At 44.8% G+C, this 20,047-nt stretch overlaps 1 protein-coding gene across 19 annotated transcripts in view; it reads left to right on the top strand.

The window, feature by feature from the left end:
- Positions 1 to 20,047, top strand: part of slmapa (sarcolemma associated protein a) — a 156,400-nt gene that overhangs the window by 132,327 nt on the left and 4,026 nt on the right. For 18 of the 19 annotated variants that reach the window (XM_052474418.1, XM_052474405.1, XM_052474402.1 and 15 more), the window contains 4 exons: positions 6,338 to 6,643; positions 9,297 to 9,414; positions 11,330 to 11,501; positions 12,743 to 12,877. In XM_052474418.1, the coding sequence (XP_052330378.1) occupies positions 6,338 to 6,643; positions 9,297 to 9,414; positions 11,330 to 11,501; positions 12,743 to 12,877 (731 nt within the window). Of the gene's footprint in view, positions 1 to 6,337; positions 6,644 to 9,296; positions 9,415 to 11,329; positions 11,502 to 12,742; positions 12,878 to 19,533; positions 19,622 to 20,047 lie in introns of all 19 variants that reach the window. The other variant, XM_052474401.1, reaches the window with a different exon arrangement.

The following is a 20,047-nucleotide window of genomic DNA, read 5'->3' as shown; positions in this document are numbered from 1 at the left end:
ACTCTGGTACATCAGGTGGGTGATTCCCCTCAGAGTATAATCAGGGACTGATTTAGACTCTGTACATCAGGTGGTGATTCCCAGAGTAATCAGGGACTGATTTAGACTTTGTACATCAGGTGGGTGATTCCCCCTAATCAGGGACATTGTATTTAGACTTTGGACATCAGGTGGTGATTCCCATCTAATCAGGGACTGATTTAGACTTTGGACATCAGGTGGGTGATTCCCTCTAATCAGGGTCTGATTTAGACCTGGGACACCAGGTGGGTGATTCCCCTCTAATCAGGGACTGATTTAGACTTTGGACACCAGGTGGGTGATTCCCTCTAATCAGGGACTGATTTAGACTTTAGACATCAGGTGGGTGATTCCCCTCTAATCAGGGACTGATTTAGACTTTAGACATCAGGTGGGTGATTCCCCTCTAATCAGGGACTGATTTAGACTTTGGACATCAGGTGGGTGATTCCCCTCTAATCAGGGACTGATTTAGACTTTAGACATCAGGTGGGTGATTCCCCTCTAATCAGGGCCTGATTTAGACTTTAGACATCAGGTGGGTGATTCCCCTCTAATCAGGGACTGATTTAGACTCTGGACATCAGGTGGGTGATTCCCCTCTAATCAGGGACTGGTTTAGACTTTAGACATCAGGTGGGTGATTCCCCTCTAATCAGGGCCTGATTTAGACTTTAGACATCAGGTGTGTGATTCCCCTCTAATCAGGTACTGATTTAGACTTTGGACATCAGGTGGGTGATTCCCCTCTAATCAGGGACTGATTTAGACTTTAGACATCAGGTGGGTGATTCCCCTCTAATCAGGGCCTGATTTAGACTTTAGACATCAGGTGGATGATTCCCCTCTAATCAGGGCCTGATTTAGACTTTAGACATCAGGTGGGTGATTCCCCTCTAATCAGGGACTGATTTAGACTTTGGACATCAGGTGGGTGATTCCCCTCTAATCAGGGACTGATTTAGACTTTAGACATCAGGTGGGTGATTCCCCTCTAATCAGGGACTGATTTAGACTTTGGACATCAGGTGGGTGATTCCCCTCTAATCAGGGACTGATTTAGACTCTGGACATCAGGTGGGTGCAATTCATTATCAGGTAGAACAGAAAACCAGCAGGCTCCGGACCTCGTAAGGTCAGAGTTGAATAACTCTGCCACTTTAGACATCAGGGACTGATTTAGATCAATACAGTACATATCTACATTACTATACCATGCATTGCATTATCCTACCATACTTTACATTACATTACTATATCATACTTTATATTACTATACCATACTATGCATTACTGTACCATACATTACATTAGTATATCTTACCTTACTATACCTTTTATTACCATGCCATACATTACTATGCATCACAATACTATACCATATTTTACATTACTATGCCATACATTACTATACCATACATTACTATACCGCGCATTACAATACCATACATTACAATACTATACCACACATTACTATACATTGCAATACCATACTTTACATTACGATGCCATACATTACTGTACCATACATTACAATAATATACCACCCATTACTATACCATATAGTACCAGTACTATACATTACTATAGCATACATTACTATACCGTACATTACATTAAACCACACATTACATTACTATACCATACATTATATTACTATACCTTACCTTATATTACATTACCATACATTACTATACCAAACATTACAATCCATTACTATACCATACATTACATTAAACCATACATTACTATACCGTACATTACTCTACCATACATTACTCTACCATACATTACTCTACCATACATTACTCTACCATACATTACTCTACCATACATTACTATACCATACATTACTATACCATACATTACTCTACCATACATTACTCTACCATACATTACTCTACCATACATTACTATACCATACATTACTATACCATACATTACTATACCATACATTAGATAAAACCATACATTACATTACCATACATTACATTGCTATACCATACATTACATTGCTATGCCATACCTTACATTACATTACCATACATTAACATTACTATACCTTACCTTATATTACTTTACATTAACATACATTATATTACTATACCATACATTAACATTACTATACCTTACATTACTATACCTTACCTTATATTACTTTACATTAACATACATTATATTACTATACCATACATTACATACCAAACCATTACATTACATTATTACCATACATTACATTACTATACCTTACCTTATATTACTTTACATTAACATACATTATATTACTATACCATACATTAACATTACTATACCTTACATTACTATACCTTACCTTATATTACTTTACATTAACATACATTATATTACTATACCATACATTAGATAAAACCATACATTACATTACCATACATTACATTGCTATGCCATACCTTACATTACTATACCATACATTAACATTACTATACCTTACATTACTATACATTACTCTACCATACATTACAATACCTTACATACATTACATTGCTATACCTTACATCCAGATACATTACTATACATTACATTACTATACATTACATTACATTACATTGCTATACATTACATTACTATACCATACATTACATTACATACATTACTATATCATTACATTGCTATACCCTTACATTACTATACCATTACATTATACCTTACATTATACCATTACATTACTATACCATACATTACTATACCATACATTACTATACCATACATTACTATACCATACATTACATTACTATACCTTACATTACTATACCATACATTAACATTACTATACCATACCATTTACATTACTATACCATACATTAACATTACTATACCATACATTATATTACATTACATTACTATACATACATTACTATACCATACATTACATTACATTACTCACATTACTATACCTTACATACAGATTACATTACATTACTATACAGTTTTACATTACTATACCAAACATTGCTATTACCATACATTACTATACCATATAATTACATTACTATACCATACATTACATTACTATTACCATACATTACTATTACATACATTATTGCTATACCATACATTACTATACCATACATTACTATACCATACATTACTATACCTTCCACTGTTGTCCATACATTACATTAGTATACCATACATTACAATACCTTACATACATTACATTACTATACCATACATTACAATACCTTATATACCTTACATTACTATACCATACATTACAATACCTTTCATTACATTGCTATACCATACATTACTATACCTTACATTACTATACCATACATTACAATACCTTACATACATTACATTGCTATACCATACATTACTATACCATACATTACTATACCTTACATTAGTATACCATACATTACAATACCTTACATACATTACATTACTATACCATACATTACAATACCTTACATACCTTACATTACTATACCATACATTACAATACCTTTCATTACATTGCTATACCATACATTACTATACCATACATTACTATACCATACATTACATTACTGTACCTTACTTTGCTATACCTTACATTACTATACCATACATTACATTACTATACCATACATTACTATACCATATAATACCATGCAATGCTATACCATACAATACCATACATTACATTACTGTACCGAACATTGCATTACCTTACATTACTATACATTACTGTACCTTACATTACTATACCATACATTACATTGTTTTCCTTATTCCATGTCCTTCTCCACTGTGTGTCCTATTAGTCCTTCTCCAGCTCTAGTTTTCCTTATTCCATAGTCCTTCTCCAGTTATTAGTCCTTCTCCACATCTAGTTATCTCTCCAATCTAGTCCTTCTCCAGTTGCCTTATTATATAGTTATTATCTAGGCAGCTCTGAGTTTTCCCTCATTCCATATAGTTATTAGGGCAGCTCTGAGTTTGCCTTATTCCATATAGTTATTAGGGCAGCTCTGAGTTTGCCTTATTCCATATAGTTATTAGGGCAGCTCTGAGTTTGCCTTATTCCATATAGTTATTAGGGCAGCTCTGAGTTTGCCTTATTCCATATAGTTATTAGGGCAGCTCTGAGTTTGCCTTATTCCATATAGTTATTAGGGCAGCTCTGAGTTTGCCTTATTCCATATAGTTATTAGGGCAGCTCTGCTTTGGGGTGGGAATCAAACCAGCAAGCTTGTGTATGGCAACCTTCTCCACTGTGTGTCCTATCTAGTCCTTCTCCACTGTGTGTCCTATCTAGTCCTTCTCCACTGTCTGTCCTATCTAGTCCTTCTCCACTGTCTGTCCTATCTAGTCCTTCTCCACTGTGTGTCCTATCTAGTCCTTCTCCACTGTCTGTCCTATCTAGTCCTTCTCCACTGTGTGTCCTATCTAGTCCTTCTCCACTGTGTGTCCTATCTAGTCCTTCTCCACTGTGTCCTATCTAGTCCTTCTCCACTGTCTGTCCTATCTAGTCCTTCTCCACTGTCTGTCCTATCTAGTCCTTCTCCACTGTGTGTCCTATCTAGTCCTTCTCCACTGTGTGTCCTATCTAGTCCTTCTCCACTGTGTGTCCTACTGTGTGTCTAGTCCTTCTCCACTGTGTGTCCTATCTAGTCCTTCTCCACTGTGTGTCCTATCTAGTCCTTCTCCACTGTGTGTCCTAACTAGTCCTTCTCCACTGTGTGTCCTATCTAGTCCTTCTCCACTGTGTGTCCTAACTAGTCCTTCTCCACTGTCTGTCCTATCTAGTCCTTTCCACTGTGTGTCCTATCTAGTCCTTCTCCACTGTGTCCTATCTAGTCCTTCTCCACTGTGTGTCCTATCTAGTCCTTCTCCACTGTCTGTCCTATCTAGTCCTTCTCCACTGTGTGTCCTATCTAGTCCTTCTCCACTGTCTGTCCTATCTAGTCCTAGTCCTTCTCCATCTCCACTGTGTGTCCTATCTAGTCCTTCTCCACTGTCTGTCCTATCTAGTCCTTCTCCACTGTGTGTCCTATCTAGTCCTTCTCCACTGTGTGTCCTATCTAGTCCTTCTCCACTGTCTGTCCTATCTAGTCCTTCTCCACTGTCTGTCCTATCTTGTCCTTCTCCACTGTGTGTCCTATCTAGTCCTTCTCCACTGTGTGTCCTATCTAGTCCTTCTCCACTGTGTGTCCTATCTAGTCCTCTCCACTGTGTGTCCACTGTCCTTCTCCACTGTGTCCTAACTAGTCCTTCTCCACTGTGTGTCCTATCTAGTCCTTCTCCACTGTCTGTCCTATCTAGTCCTTCTCCACTGTCTGTCCTATCTAGTCCTTCTCCACTGTCTGTCCTATCTAGTCCTTCTCCACTGTCTGTCCTATCTAGTCCTTCTCCACTGTGTGTCCTATCTAGTCCTTCTCCACTGTGTGTCCTATCTAGTCCTTCTCCACTGTGTGTCCTAACTAGTCCTTCTCCACTGTCTGTCCTATCTAGTCCTTCTCCACTGTCTGTCCTATCTAGTCCTTCTCCACTGTCTGTCCTATCTAGTCCTTCTCCACTGTCTGTCCTATCTAGTCCTTCTCCACTGTCTGTCCTATCTAGTCCTTCTCCACTGTCTGTCCTATCTAGTCCTTCTCCACTGTGTGTCCTATCTACTCCACGTCTGATCAGTCCCTGTGTGTATATATTATTGTTGTTTACATTACGATTGTTTCCAGGTCAGTTGAGGAGAGATATTGTATATTATATATTGTAAATGAAAGTATATACCATCTGTTTCCACTGTGTGTCAGTTGGGGAGTCCTATCTAGATATTGTATATTATATATTGTAAATGAAAGTCCTATATACCATCTGTTTCCAGGTCAGTTGACTGGTCCTATCTAGAGATATTGTAAATGAAAGTATATACCATCTGTTTCCAGGTCAGTTGAGGAGTCCTTCTCTCCACTGTCTGAGTCCTTCTCCACTGTGTGTAAATGAAAGTATATACCATCGGTTTCCAGGTCAGTTGGGGGAGAGATATTGTATATTATATATTGTAAATGAAAGTATATACCATCTGTTTCCAGGTCAGTTGAGGGAGAGATATTGTAAATGAAAGTATATACCATCTGTTTCCAGGTCAGTTGAGGGAGAGATATTGTAAATGAAAGTATATACCATCTGTTTCCAGGTCAGTTGAGGGAGAGATATTGTAAATGAAAGTATATACCATCTGTTTCCAGGTCAGTTGAGGGAGAGATATTGTAAATGAAAGTATATACCATCTGTTTCCAGGTCAGTTGAGGGAGAGATATTGTAAATGAAAGTATCTACCATCTGTTTCCAGGTCAGTTGGGGAAGCTAGCGGTAGACATGGAGGAGCTGAAGGAGCAGAGAGAGAGCAGCATCAGCAGCACACAGGAGGAGCTGTACTCTGCTCAGGAGGAGGTGCTAGTTCTCCACCACGCCATGGAGGCCGCCACGGCCGAGAGGGAGCGAGACATCGCCGCCCTGCAGAGGGACCTGGGAGGTGTCACGGCCGAGCTGGAGAAGTGGCGTCAGGCTGCGTCGAAATACGAACAGGAGATCAACTCCCTGCAGGCCACCTTCCAACAGCAGAGCCTGCACCAGCAGAGAGCCCTCGAGCTACAAGGTACGATACTATGCTAACCCCTAACCTTTCCAACAGCAGAGCCTGCACCTGCAGAGAGCCCTCGAGCTACAAGGTACGATACTATGCTAACCCCTAACCTTTCTAACAGCAGAACCTGATGGGTGTTCCTGATCAATTCCTTACATTATCAAAAAAAATAAAAAATCAAATTTATTTATATAGCCCTTCGTACATCAGCTGATATCTCAAAGTGCTGTACAGAAACCCAGCCTAAAACCCCAAACAGCAAGCAATGCAGGTGTAGAAGCACGGTGGCTAGAAAAAAACTCCCTAGAAAGGCCAAAACCTAGGAAGAAACCTAGAGAGGAACCAGGCTACAGTCCTCTTCTGGCTGTGCCGGGTGGAGATTATAACAGAACAAGGCCAAGATGTTCAAATGTTCATAAATGACCAGCATGGTCCAATAATAATAAGGCAGAACAGTTGAAACAGCAGCAGCATGGCCAGGTGGACTGGGGACAGCAAGGAGTCATCATGTCAGGTAGTCCTGGGGCATGGTCCTAGGGCTCAGGTCCTCCGAGAGAGAGAAAGAAAGAGAGAAGGAGAGACACTTAGATTCACACAGGACACCGAATAGGACAGGAGAAGACTCCAGCATAACAAACTGACCCTGACCCTAGCCCCCGACGCATAAATACTGGAGGCTGAGACAGGAGGGTCAGAGACACTGTGGCCCCATCCGAGGACACCCCGGACAGGGCCAAACAGGAAGACATTATCCTCCATCATATTGAATTGAAACTGACCTCTCTATACCCTAGCCAAAATACACATATTTGTTGTTGTTGTTGTTGTACTTTGTGATCACATCCTTGCAGCATAAAAGTTGCCAGTGTTTTGAATTCAGAAGGACTGCTATAATAATGGTCTGTTTCTGTAGGAGAGTTGGAGCGTCTTCAGAAGGACTGCTATAATAATGATCTGTTTCTGTAGGAGAGTTGGAGCGTCTTCAGAAGGACTGCTATAATAATGATCTGTTTCTGTAGGATGGTTGGAGCGCCTTCAGAAGGACTGCTATAATAATGATCTGTTTCTGTAGGAGAGTTGGAGCGTCTTCAGAAGGACTGCTATAATAATATAGGAGAGTTGGATCAGAAGGACTGCTATAATAATCTGTTTCTGTAGGAGAGTTGGAGCGCCTTCAGAAGGACTGCTATAATAATGATCTGTTTCTGTAGGAGAGTTGGAGCGTCTTCAGAAGGACTGCTATAATAATGATCTGTTTCTGTAGGAGAGTTGGAGCGTCTTCAGAAGGACTGCTATAATAATGATCTGTTTCTGTAGGAGAGTTGGAGCGTCTTCAGAAGGACTGGACTGTTTCTGTAGGAGATAGGATAATGATCTGTTTCTGTAGGAGAGTTGGAGGACTGCTATAATAATGATCTGTTTCAGAGAAGGACTGCTATAATAATGATCTGTTTCTGTAGGAGAGTTGGAGCGTCTTCAGAAGGACTGCTATAATAATGGTCTGTTTCTGTAGGAGAGTTGGAGCGCCTTCAGAAGGACTGCTATAATAATGATCTGTTTCTGTAGGAGAGTTGGAGCGCCTTCAGAAGGACTGCTATAATAATGGTCTGTTTCTGTAGGAGAGTTGGAGCGTCTTCAGAAGGACTGCTATAATAATGATCTGTTTCTGTAGGAGAGTTGGAGCGTCTTCAGAAGGGCTGCTATAATAATGATCTGTTTCTGTAGGAGAGTTGGAGCGTCTTCAGAAGGGCTGCTATAATAATGATCTGTTTCTGTAGGAGAGTTGGAGCGTCTTCAGAAGGACTGCTATAATAATGATCTGTTTCTGTAGGAGAGGACTGCTATAATAATGATCTGTTTCTGTAGGAGAGTTGGAGCGTCTTCAGAAGGACTGCTATAATAATGATCTGTTTCTGTAGGAGAGTTGGAGCGTCTTCAGAAGGACTGCTATAATAATGATCTGTTTCTGTAGGAGAGTTGGAGCGTCTTCAGAAGGACTGCTATAATAATGATCTGTTTCTGTAGGAGAGTTGGAGCGTCTTCAGAAGGACTGCTATAATAATGATCTGTTTCTGTAGGAGAGTTGTTGGAGCGTCTTCAGAGAGGACTGCTATAATAATGATCTGTTTCTGTAGGAGAGTTGGAGCGTCTTCAGAAGGACTGCTATAATAATGATCTGTTTCTGTAGGAGAGTTGGAGCGTCTTCAGAAGGACTGCTATAATAATGATCTGTTTCTGTAGGAGAGTTGGAGCGTCTTCAGAAGGACTGCTATAATAATGATCTGTTTCTGTAGGAGAGTTGGAGCGCCTTCAGAAGGACTGCTATAATAATGATCTGTTTCTGTAGGAGAGTTGGAGCGTCTTCAGAAGGACTGCTATAATAATGATCTGTTTCTGTAGGAGAGTTGGAGCGTCTTCAGAAGGACTGCTATAATAATGATCTGTTTCTGTAGGAGAGTTGGAGCGTCTTCAGAAGGACTGCTATAATAATGATCTGTTTCTGTAGGAGAGTTGGAGCGTCTTCAGAAGGACTGCTATAATAATGATCTGTTTCTGTAGGAGAGTTGGAGCGTCTTCAGAAGGGCTGCTATAATAATGATCTGTTTCTGTAGGAGAGTTGGAGCGTCTTCAGAAGGGCTGCTATAATAATGATCTGTTTCTGTAGGAGAGTTGGAGCGTCTTCAGAAGGGCTGTTCCAGTCTGCAGCAGGAGTGTGAGTGTCTCCGTTCTGAGAAGACGACCCTGGTGAACAGACTACACGGACTGGAGACGGACCTGGACAGGTGGGTCCAGACACAGCAGATTGGAGGGGGGGGGGGGTTATCGCTGATGGTCAACGGAACACCTTAGCCGCCACACCAGGAAATATGTCACTACACAGAGCAATGACATCCAGAAGTGACAGTGGTATGGTCTGCCAAGTATTGCTTTTTGTTTTGTTTGCTGCAGACCCGGCTTACTGCAGACCCGGCTTACTGCAGGCCCGGCTGCAGCAGGGTTACTGTTTCAGACCTCACACTGAGCTGTCTCTTCCTGTAGCTAGGGTGGGGTATCCACGTTCTAACTGACCTCTGAGCTGCCTATACATGGCAGGGACATTTTTACATCTTTCAGACCTCCACAGGTGATTGTCTGCAGCAGGGTTACCGTTTCAGACCTCTGAGCTGCAGCAGGGTTACTGTTTCAGACCTCACACTGAGCTGCAGCAGGGTTACTGTTTCAGACCTCACACTGAGCTGCAGCAGGGTTACCGTTTCAGACCTCTGAGCTGCAGCAGGGTTACTGTTTCAGACCTCACACTGAGCTGCAGCAGGGTTACCGTTTCAGACCTCTGAGCTGCAGCAGGGTTACTGTTTCAGACCTCACACTGAGCTGCAGCAGGGTTACCGTTTCAGACCTCTGAGCTGCAGCAGGGTTACCGTTTCAGACCTCTGAGCTGCAGCAGGGTTACCGTTTCAGACCTCTGAGCTGCAGCAGGGTTACCGTTTCAGACCTCACACTGAGCTGCAGCAGGGTTACCGTTTCAGACCTCTGAGCTGCAGCAGGGTTACCGTTTCAGACCTCTGAGCTGCAGCAGGGTTACCGTTTCAGACCTCTGAGCTGCAGCAGGGTTACTGTTTCAGACCTCTGAGCTGCAGCAGGGTTACTGTTTCAGACCTCACACTGAGCTGCAGCAGGGTTACCGTTTCAGACCTCCTCACACTGAGCTGCAGCTCAGCAGGGGGTCTCTGAGCTGGTTGTTTGGTCTACTGGTTGTTGGTCTAGCTGCAGCAGGGTTTGTTTGGTCTGAGCTGCAGCAGGGTTGTTGGTCTGCAGCTGGTTGTTGGTCTCCTGGTTGTCTGAGTCTCCTGGTTGTTGGTCTCCTGGTTGTTGGTCTACTGGTTGTTGGTCTGCAGCTGGTTGTTGGTCTGAGCTGAAGCAGGGTTGTTTGGTCTCCTGGTTGTTGGTCTCACTGGTTGTTGGTCTCCTGGTTGTTGGTCTACTGGTTGTTGGTCTACTGGTTGTTGGTCTCCTGGTTGTTGGTCTCCTGGTTGTTGGTCTCCTGGTTGTTGGTCTCCTGGTTGTTGGTCTCCTGGTTGTTGGTCTACTGGTTGTTGGTCTACTGGTTGTTGGTCTACTGGTTGTTGGTCTACTGGTTGTTGGTCTCCTGGTTGTTGGTCTCCTGGTTGTTGGTCTCCTGGTTGTTGGTCTCCTGGTTGTTGGTCTCCTGGTTGTTGGTCTCCTGGTTGTCGGTCTCCTGGTTGTCGGTCTCCTGGTTGTCGGTCTCCTGGTTGTCGGTCTTACTGCCCTGTCTGCAGAGATGCTGGAAAGAGTCAAACAGATTTTAGCTGCCTCTGCTCTCTGTCATTCTCCAAGTCTCTGCTGCCACTCAACACTCCTTCATGTTGAAATCCTTCATCACAGTCAGCGCTATCGGAGGGTGGATGAGTAGTGCTATTGGGGGTTGTGCCAGCCTGGTACGGTGTGGGTGGATAACCTGTCAGCTATTTATTAGCTGGGTGGGTGTGAGGGCTTCAACAGCGGCAGTGTGCAGGAGCTGACTTGGGACAGAGGCAGCATGGAGAGGAGGGAAGGAGAGTGATGGAGGGGGGAGAGAGCAGTTGAAATGTTGAGCGCAAGCTGAAGTACAACAGACTAATCTTATTATTACTTAACTATCCATCCATGTGCTTGACCACCTGTCCTCCCTCTTCTCAGTTCCAGGGAGCAGACTGCAAGTCTGAACAGCAGTCTTCAGTTACTGGAGAAGTCCCAGGGAGAGATGCAGAGTAGACTGGGCTCACTGCAGGACCAACACCTCCTGGACGCTAACAAGCTGCAGTCACAGCTAACCCAGGCTGCTAGCAGGACACAGAGCCTGCAGAGAGAGGTACGATACAGTACACACACAGTTAACCCAGGCTGCTAGCAGGACACAGAGCCTGCAGAGAGAGATATGATACAGTACACACACAGTTAACCCAGGCTGCTAGCAGGACACAGAGCCTGCAGAGAGAGATATGATACAGTACACACACAGTTAACCCAGGCTGCTAGCAGGACACAGAGCCTGCAGAGAGAGATACGATACAGTACACACACAGTTAACCCAGGCTGCTAGCAGGACACAGAGCCTGCAGAGAGAGGTACGATACAGTACACACACAGTTAACCCAGGCTGCTAGCAGGACACAGAGCCTGCAGAGAGAGGTACGATACAGTACACACACAGTTAACCCAGGTACCAGCCACACAGCTATCCCAGGTACCAGCCACACAGCTATCCCAGGTACCAGCCACACAGCTATCCCAGGTACCAGCCACACAGCTATCCCAGGTACCAGCCACACAGCTATCCCAGGTACCAGCCACACAGCTATCCCAGGTACCAGCCACACAGCTATCCCAGGTACCAGCCACACAGCTATCCCAGGTACCAGCCACGCAGCTATCCCTGGTACCAGCCACACAGCTATCCCAGGTACCAGCCACACAGCTATCCCTGGTACCAGCCACACAGCTATCCCTGGTACCAGCCACACAGCTATCCCTGGTACCAGCCACACAGCTATCCCTGGTACCAGCCACACAGCTATCCCTGGTACCAGCCACACAGCTATCCCAGGTACCAGCCACACAGCTATCCCTGGTACCAGCCACGCAGCTATCCCTGGTACCAGCCACGCAGCTATCCCAGGTACCAGCCACGCAGCTATCCCTGGTACCAGCCACGCAGCTATCCCTGGTACCAGCCACGCAGCTATCCCTGGTACCAGCCACGCAGCTATCCCTGGTACCAGCCACGCAGCTATCCCTGGTACCAGCCACGCAGCTATCCCTGGTACCAGCCACGCAGCTATCCCTGGTACCAGCCACGCAGCTATCCCAGGTACCAGCCACGCAGCTATCCCAGGTACCAGCCACGCAGCTATCCCTGGTACCAGCCACGCAGCTATCCCTGGTACCAGCCACGCAGCGATCCCTGGTACCAGCCACGCAGCTATCCCTGGTACCAGCCACGCAGCTATCCCTGGTACCAGCCACGCAGCTATCCCTGGTACCAGCCACGCAGCTATCCCTGGTACCAGATGAATCTCACCTGAATCTCTTTCTCCCTCTCTCCAACCCCAGTATGAGGACACCCAGACCTTGCTATCTGACCTGCGGCAGCGTTACGACAGGACAGAGCAGGAGAAACGCTCCATCAACGAGGAGCTGGAACAGTGTAAATTCAACCTCAAACTGCTGCAGGACAAGGGCAAGAATGTGAGTAGTGACCTAATTTCCTGTCCAGAAGTCACCAGACCTTTTCTCTGTCTCTCTCTGTGTGGTTCATTTACTACACTACATAGGCAAGTCAGTTCAGAACAAATTCTTATTTACAATGACGGTCCGACCCCAAACCCGGACGGCGCTGGGCCAATTGTGCTTCCGCACTATGGGACTCCCAATCACGGCCGGATGTTGATTCGGCCTGGATTCGAACCAGGTACTGCAGTGACACCGCCACTCGGGAGCCCTGTTTGAGTCAGTCACATGTGTTTGTTTACCAAGTAGCACAAAAAAAAACGCAAAAACCGGGAGCTTCTTCAAGTGAGTTACTCCTGCAACTTAAGTGAGGCGTTCAAGTTACTTGTATGAAATTCACTACTAATGTTTGCAAGCTTTAATACAACGCATTCAGAAACTATTCAGACCCTTTGACTTTTTCTACATTTTGTTACATTACAGCCTTAATTCTAAAATTGCTTAAATACATTTTTCCCCCTCAATCTACACGCAATACCCCATAATGAAAAACAGGTTTGAATACATTTGTGCAAATTTATTCTAAATAAATAAACAAATACCTTATTTACATAAGTATTCAGACCCTTTTGCTGTGAGACTCAACATTGAGCTCAGGTGCATCCTGTTTCCATTGATCAACGTTGAGATGTTTCTACAACTTGATTGGAGTCCACCTGTGGTAAATTCAATTGATTGGACATGATTTGGAAAGGCACACACCTGTCTATATAAGGTCCCATGGTTGACAGGTGCATGTTCAGAGACAGGATTGTGTCGAAGGCACAGATCTGGGGAAAGGTACCAAAACATTTCTGCAGCATTGAATGTCCCCAAGAACACAGTGACCTCCATCATTCTGAAATGGAAGAAGTTTGGAACCACCAAGACTCTTCCTAGAGCTGGCTGCCCGTCAGGCCTTTATGGTAGAGTGGCCAGACCGAAGCCACTCCTCAGGAAAAGGCACATGACAGCCCGCTTGGAGTTTGCCGAAGGGCACCTAAAGGACAATGACCTTGAGAAATAAGATTCTCTGGCCTGATGAAGCCAAGATTGAACTCTTTGGCCTGAATGCCAAGTGTTACGTCTGGAGGAAACCTGGCACTATCTCTACGGTGAAGCATGGTGGTGGCAGCATCACGTCTGGAGGAAACCTGGCACTATCTCTACGGTGAAGCATGGTGGTGGCAGCATCACGTCTGGAGGAAACCTGGCACTATCTCTACGGTGAAGCATGGTGGTGGCAGCATCACGTCTGGAGGAAACCTGGTACTATCTCTACGGTGAAGCATGGTGGTGGCAGCATCATGTCTGGAGGAAACCTGGCACCATCTCTACGGTGAAGCATGGTGGTGGCAGCATTATGCTGTGGGGATCAGTGCCAGGGACTCGGAGACTAGTCAGGATCGAGGGAAAGATGAACGGAGCAAAGTCCAGAGATATCCTTGAAGTAGCTGAAAGTTAGCAACAGTCCCACACAAATTTCCATGTCTGTGAGTCCAATTATTAGAATTACAGTTGTATGGTCTGCTGGTTCTGTTTATTCCTGCTAATTGTCAGTAGTTCTGTTTTATTCCTGCTATTGTCAGTTAGCTCAGAAGTAATTTCTTAAGAGACTGAAGTCATCACTCAGCACGTTGAACATATTCAGCCACTTTTGATCTGCCAACATCCATCAGGGCTCCCGAGTGGCGCAGTGGTCTAAGGCACTGCATCTCAGTGCATGAGGTGTCACTACAGACCCTGGTTCAGTGGTCTAAGGCACTGCATCTCAGTGCATGAGACACCAAATCAATCTCAGTCCTGGGACACCAAATCAATCTCAGTCCTGGGTCCTTCTGTGGCTCAGTTGGTAGAGCATGGCACTTGTAACGCCAGGGTAGTGGGTTCGATTCCCGGGACCACCCATACGTAGAATGTATGCACACATGACTGTAAGTCGCTTTGGATAAAAGCGTCAGCTAAATGGCATATATTATTATTATTATATTACTACAGACCCTGGTTCAGTGGTCTAAGGCACTGCATCTCAGTGCATGAGGTGTCACTACAGACCCTGGTTCAGTGGTCTAAGGCACTGCATCTCAGTGCATGAGGTGTCACTACAGACCCTGGTTCAGTGGTCTAAGGCACTGCATCTCAGTGCATGAGGTGTCACTACAGTGCCTGTATCACATCCGGCCGTAATTGGGAGTCTCATAGCGAGCGGCGCACAATTGGCCCATAGTCGTCCCGGGTTTGGCCGGAGTAGGTCGTCAGTGTAAATAATAATTTGTTCTTAACTGACTTGCCTAGTTAAATAAAGGTTAAATGTATATTTGAACAAAACAAATCCGTGTTGGGGACTGACATGGGAGTATTTAAAAAAGGATGGAAGACAGTTTTGGGCCGCTCTATCTTCAAAAGTCATTTCTGTTAGGTCGCAAAGTCCAGAAGTTGTCGTGATGGGTAACTGTGGGTTCTTCTTTTTTTGAGCCTCTATCTTTGGGCTACTTTACAAAAAGTCCTGGTGGAAGGACTTGTGTCAGAAATGTCACATCAACCCTACTGTGTTTAGGATGGGGAACACAATACAGTCTGGCTCTTACTCACTACTGGCCTGGCTCCTGCTTCTAGAACCCCTCTGTCCTGATTAACAAAAAACACACACAAATGTCCTGGGACATGAAATCAATCTCAGTCCTGGGACATGAAATCAATCTCAGTCCTGGGACATGAAATCAATCTCAGTCCTGGGACATGAAATCAATCTCAGTCCTGGGACATGAAATCAATCTCAGTCCTGGGACATGAAATCAATCTCAGTCCTGGGACACCAAATCAATCTCAGTCCTGGGACATCAAATCAATCTCAGTCCTGGGACACCAAATCAATCTCAGTCCTGGGACACCAAATCAATCTCAGTCCTGGGACACCAAATCAATCTCAGTCCTGGGACATCAAATCAATCTCAGTCCTGGGACATGAAATCAATCTCAGTCCTGGGACACCAAATCAATCTCAGTCCTGGGACACCAAATCAATCTCAGTCCTGGGACATGAAATCAATCTCAGTCCTGGGACATCAAATCAATCTCAGTCCTGGGACATGAAATCAATCTCAGTCCTGGGACATGAAATCAATCTCAGTCCTGGGACATCAAATCAATCTCAGTCCTGGGACATGAAATCAATCTCAGTCCTGGGACATCAAATCAATCTCAGTCCTGGGGGACAGTCCTGGGACACCAAATCAATCTCAGTCCTGGGACACCAAATCAACAGTCCTGGGACACCAAATCAATCTCAGTCCTGGGACATGAAATCAATCTCAGTCCTGGGACACCAAATCAATCTCAGTCCTGGGACATCAAATCAATCTCAGTCCTGGGACATCAAATCAATCTCAGTCCTGGGACATGAAATCAATCTCAGTCCTGGGACACCAAATCAATCTCAGTCCTGGGACATCAAATCAATCTCAGTCCTGGGACACCAAATCAATCTCAGTCCTGGGACATCAAATCAATCTCAGTCCTGGGACATGAAATCAATCTCAGTCCTGGGACACCAAATCAATCTCAGTCCTGGGACACCAAATCAATCTCAGTCCTGGGACACCAAATCAATCTCAGTCCTGGGACACCAAATCAATCTCAGTCCTGGGACACCAAATCAATCTCAGTCCTGGGACACCAAATCAATCTCAGTCCTGGGACACCAAATCAATCTCAGTCCTGGGACACCAAATCAATCTCAGTCCTGGGACACCAAATCAATCTCAGTCCTGGGACACCAAATCAATCTCAGTCCTGGGACACCAAATCAATCTCAGTCCTGGGACACCAAATCAATCTCAGTCCTGGGACACCAAATCAATCTCAGTCCTGGGACACCAAATCAATCTCAGTCCTGGGACACCAAATCAATCTCAGTCCTGGGACACCAAATCAATCTCAGTCCTGGGACATGAAATCAATCTCAGTCCTGGGACATGAAATCAATCTCAGTCCTGGGACACCAAATCAATCTCAGTCCTGGGACACCAAATCAATCTCAGTCCTGGGACACCAAATCAACAAGACTGGGATTCAATCTGATCACGTTTTGTCGACAATGCACCATTTTTAAAGGCAATTTTCCTGCATTGGTGGAGCCCATTTTCACAGTAAACGTTGCTGGCTCAAACAGAAACTGACATTTAAAATGTAGCGTTGTGGACACAGCGGGATCTGGTTGAATCCCGGGTGAGAGTGATCTGCTTTCATAATCGTTGTACGCAGTTTGTTCTCGTGTGTTTGTTAAACCCCACTCTCTCGCTCTCTCTCTCTCTCTCTCTCTCTCTCCACACTGTCCTTCTCCTTGTCCCATACCCTTACTGTTGTTGTGTTCAGCTTCTAGGTGTGGTGTGACATGTACAGTTGAAGTCAGAAGTTTACATACATACACTTTAGCCAAATACATTTAAACTCAGTTTTTCACAATTCCTGACATTTAATCCTAGTAAAAAATTCCCTGTCTTAGGTCAGTTTGGATCACCACTTTATTTTAAGAATGTGAAATGTCAGAATAATAGTAGAGAGAATAATTTCTTTCAGATTTCTTTCATCGCATTCCCAGTAGGTCAGAAGTTTACATACAGCCAATTAGTATTTGGTAGCATTGCCTTTAAATTGTTTAACTTGGGTCAAACGTTTCGGGTAGCTTTCCACAAGCTTCCCACAATAAGTTGGGTGAATTTTGGCCATTTCCTCCTGACAGAGCTGGTAAAACTGAGTCAGGTTTGTAGGCCTCCTTGCTCGCAGACGCTTTTTCAGTTCTGCCCACACATTTTCTATAGGATTGTGTTCAGGGCTTTGTGATGGCCACTCCAATACCTTGACTTTGTTGTCCTTAAGCCATTTTGCCAAAACTTCGGAAGTATGCTTGGGGTCATTGTCCATTTGGAAGACCAATTTGCGACCAAGCTTTAACTTCCTGACTGAGGTCTTGAGATGTTGCTTCAATATATCCACATAATTTTCCTGCCTCATGATGCCATCTATTTTTTGAAGTGCAGCAGTCCCTCCTGCAGCAAAGCACCCCAACAACATGATGCTGCCACCCTCGTGCTTCACGGTTGGAAAGCACTCCCCCTTTTTCCTCCAAACATAACAATGGTCATTATGGACAAACAGTTATATTCTTGTTTCATCAGACCAGAGGACATTTCTCCAAAAAGTACGATCTTTGTCCCCATGTGCAGTTGCAAACCGTAGTCTGGCTTTGCATGCTATTGTTTGTACAGATGAACGTGGTACCTTCAGGTGTTTGGAAATTGCTCCCAAGGATGAACCAGACTTGTGGAGGTCTGGACTTGTGGCTGATTTCTTTTGATTTTCCCGTGATGTCAAGCAAAGAGGCACAGAGTGGTTGAAAAACGAGTTTTAATGACTCCAACCTAAGTGTATGTAAACTTCCGACCTCAACTTTATCTATACCTGTGTTCAGCTTCTAGATGTGGTGTGAAATGTATCTATACCTGTGTTCAACTACTAGATGTGGTGTGACATGTATCTATACCTGTGTTCAGCTTCTAGATGTGATGTATCCTCCTTCTGCCCTATCCTCCTCCTTCTGCCCTATCCTCCTATCCTCCTCCTTCTGCCCTATCCTCCTCCTTCTGCCCTATCCTCCTCCTTCTGCCCTATCCTCCTCCTTCTGCCCTATCCTCCTCCTTCTGCCCTATCCTCCTATCCTACTCCTTCTGCCCTATCCTACTCCTTCTGCCCTATCCTCCTCCTTCTGCCCTATCCTCCTCCTTCTGCCCTATCCTCCTCCTTCTGCCCTATCCTACTCCTTCTGCCCTATCCTACTCCTTCTGCCCTATCCTACTCCTTCTGCCCTACCCTCCTCCTTTCCTATCCTCCTCCTCCTTTCCTATCCTCCTCTCCTTCTGCCCTAAACTCCTCTCCTTCTGCCCTAAACTCCTCTCCTTCTGCCCTATCCTCCTCTCCTTCTGCCCTATCCTCCTCTCCTTCTGCCCTATCCTCCTCTCCTTCTGCCCTATCCTCCTCTCCTTCTGCCCTATCCTCCTCTCCTTCTGCCCTATCCTCCTCTCCTTCTGCCCTATCCTCCTCTCCTTCTGCCCTATCCTCCTCTCCTTCTGCCCTATCCTCCTCTCCTTCTGCCCTATCCTCCTCTCCTTCTGCCCTATCCTCCTCCTGCCCTATCCTCCTCTCCTTATGCCCTATCCTCCTCTCCTCCTGCCCTATCCTCCTCTCCTCCTGCCCTATTCTCCTCCTGCCCTATCCTCCTATGCTCCTCTCCTTCTGCCCTATCCTCCTCTCCTTCTGCCCTATCCTCCTCTCCTTCTGCCCTATCCTCCTCTCCTTCTGCCCTATCCTCCTCTCCTTCTGCCCTATCCTCCTCTCCTTCTGCCCTATCCTCCTCTCCTCCTGCCCTATCCTCCTCTCCTTCTGCCCTATCCCCCCTTCCCTCTCAGTCCTCCTCTTGGGTTGATTTTAGAAGTGAGTCCAACTGGCCCCTCCCTTCAGTTTTCTGTTTATTTATTCATTTAGATTATTTTCCCATTTATTCATTTAGTTTTGATGAGTTTATAACAATTTATTATTCTATTTGATTATTGTCTCTGATTGATCCCTCCCTCCTTTAGCCATCCATATTGCAGCCTGTCCAAGCCATTTTCATCAGCCTTATCCTGGCCTTGCTGTATTGGTGCTTCAGCCAGTTGTGGTAGAAAGGTACACCCGACGTTCTGTTGAGTTGGTGTCGTCTCTCACCTGTTGTCTTCATCATCCTCCTCTCTAACTCTACAGTGCATGGCTATCATTCATTGAACCACTCCTCCTACAGCTGCACCAACACTGAGGAGAACTAACACTAAACACCAACACTGGGGAGAACTAACACTAAACACCAACACTGGGGAGAACTAACACTAAACACCAACACTGGGGAGAACTAACACTAAACACCAACACTGGGGAGAACTAACACTGAGGAGAACTAACACTGGGGAGAACTAACACTAAACACCAACACTGGGGAGAACTAACACTAAACACCAACACTGGGGAGAACTAACACTAAACACCAACACTGGGGAGAACTAACACTAAACACCAACACTGGGGAGAACTAACACTAAACACCAACACTGGGGAGAA

The sequence above is a fragment of the Oncorhynchus keta genome, chromosome 21 (genome assembly GCF_023373465.1).
Source record: "Oncorhynchus keta strain PuntledgeMale-10-30-2019 chromosome 21, Oket_V2, whole genome shotgun sequence".
NCBI classification, from domain to species: Eukaryota; Metazoa; Chordata; class Actinopteri; order Salmoniformes; family Salmonidae; genus Oncorhynchus; species Oncorhynchus keta.
Note: the sequence above shows the minus strand (reverse complement) of the source record. Positions and strands in the feature narration are given on the sequence as shown.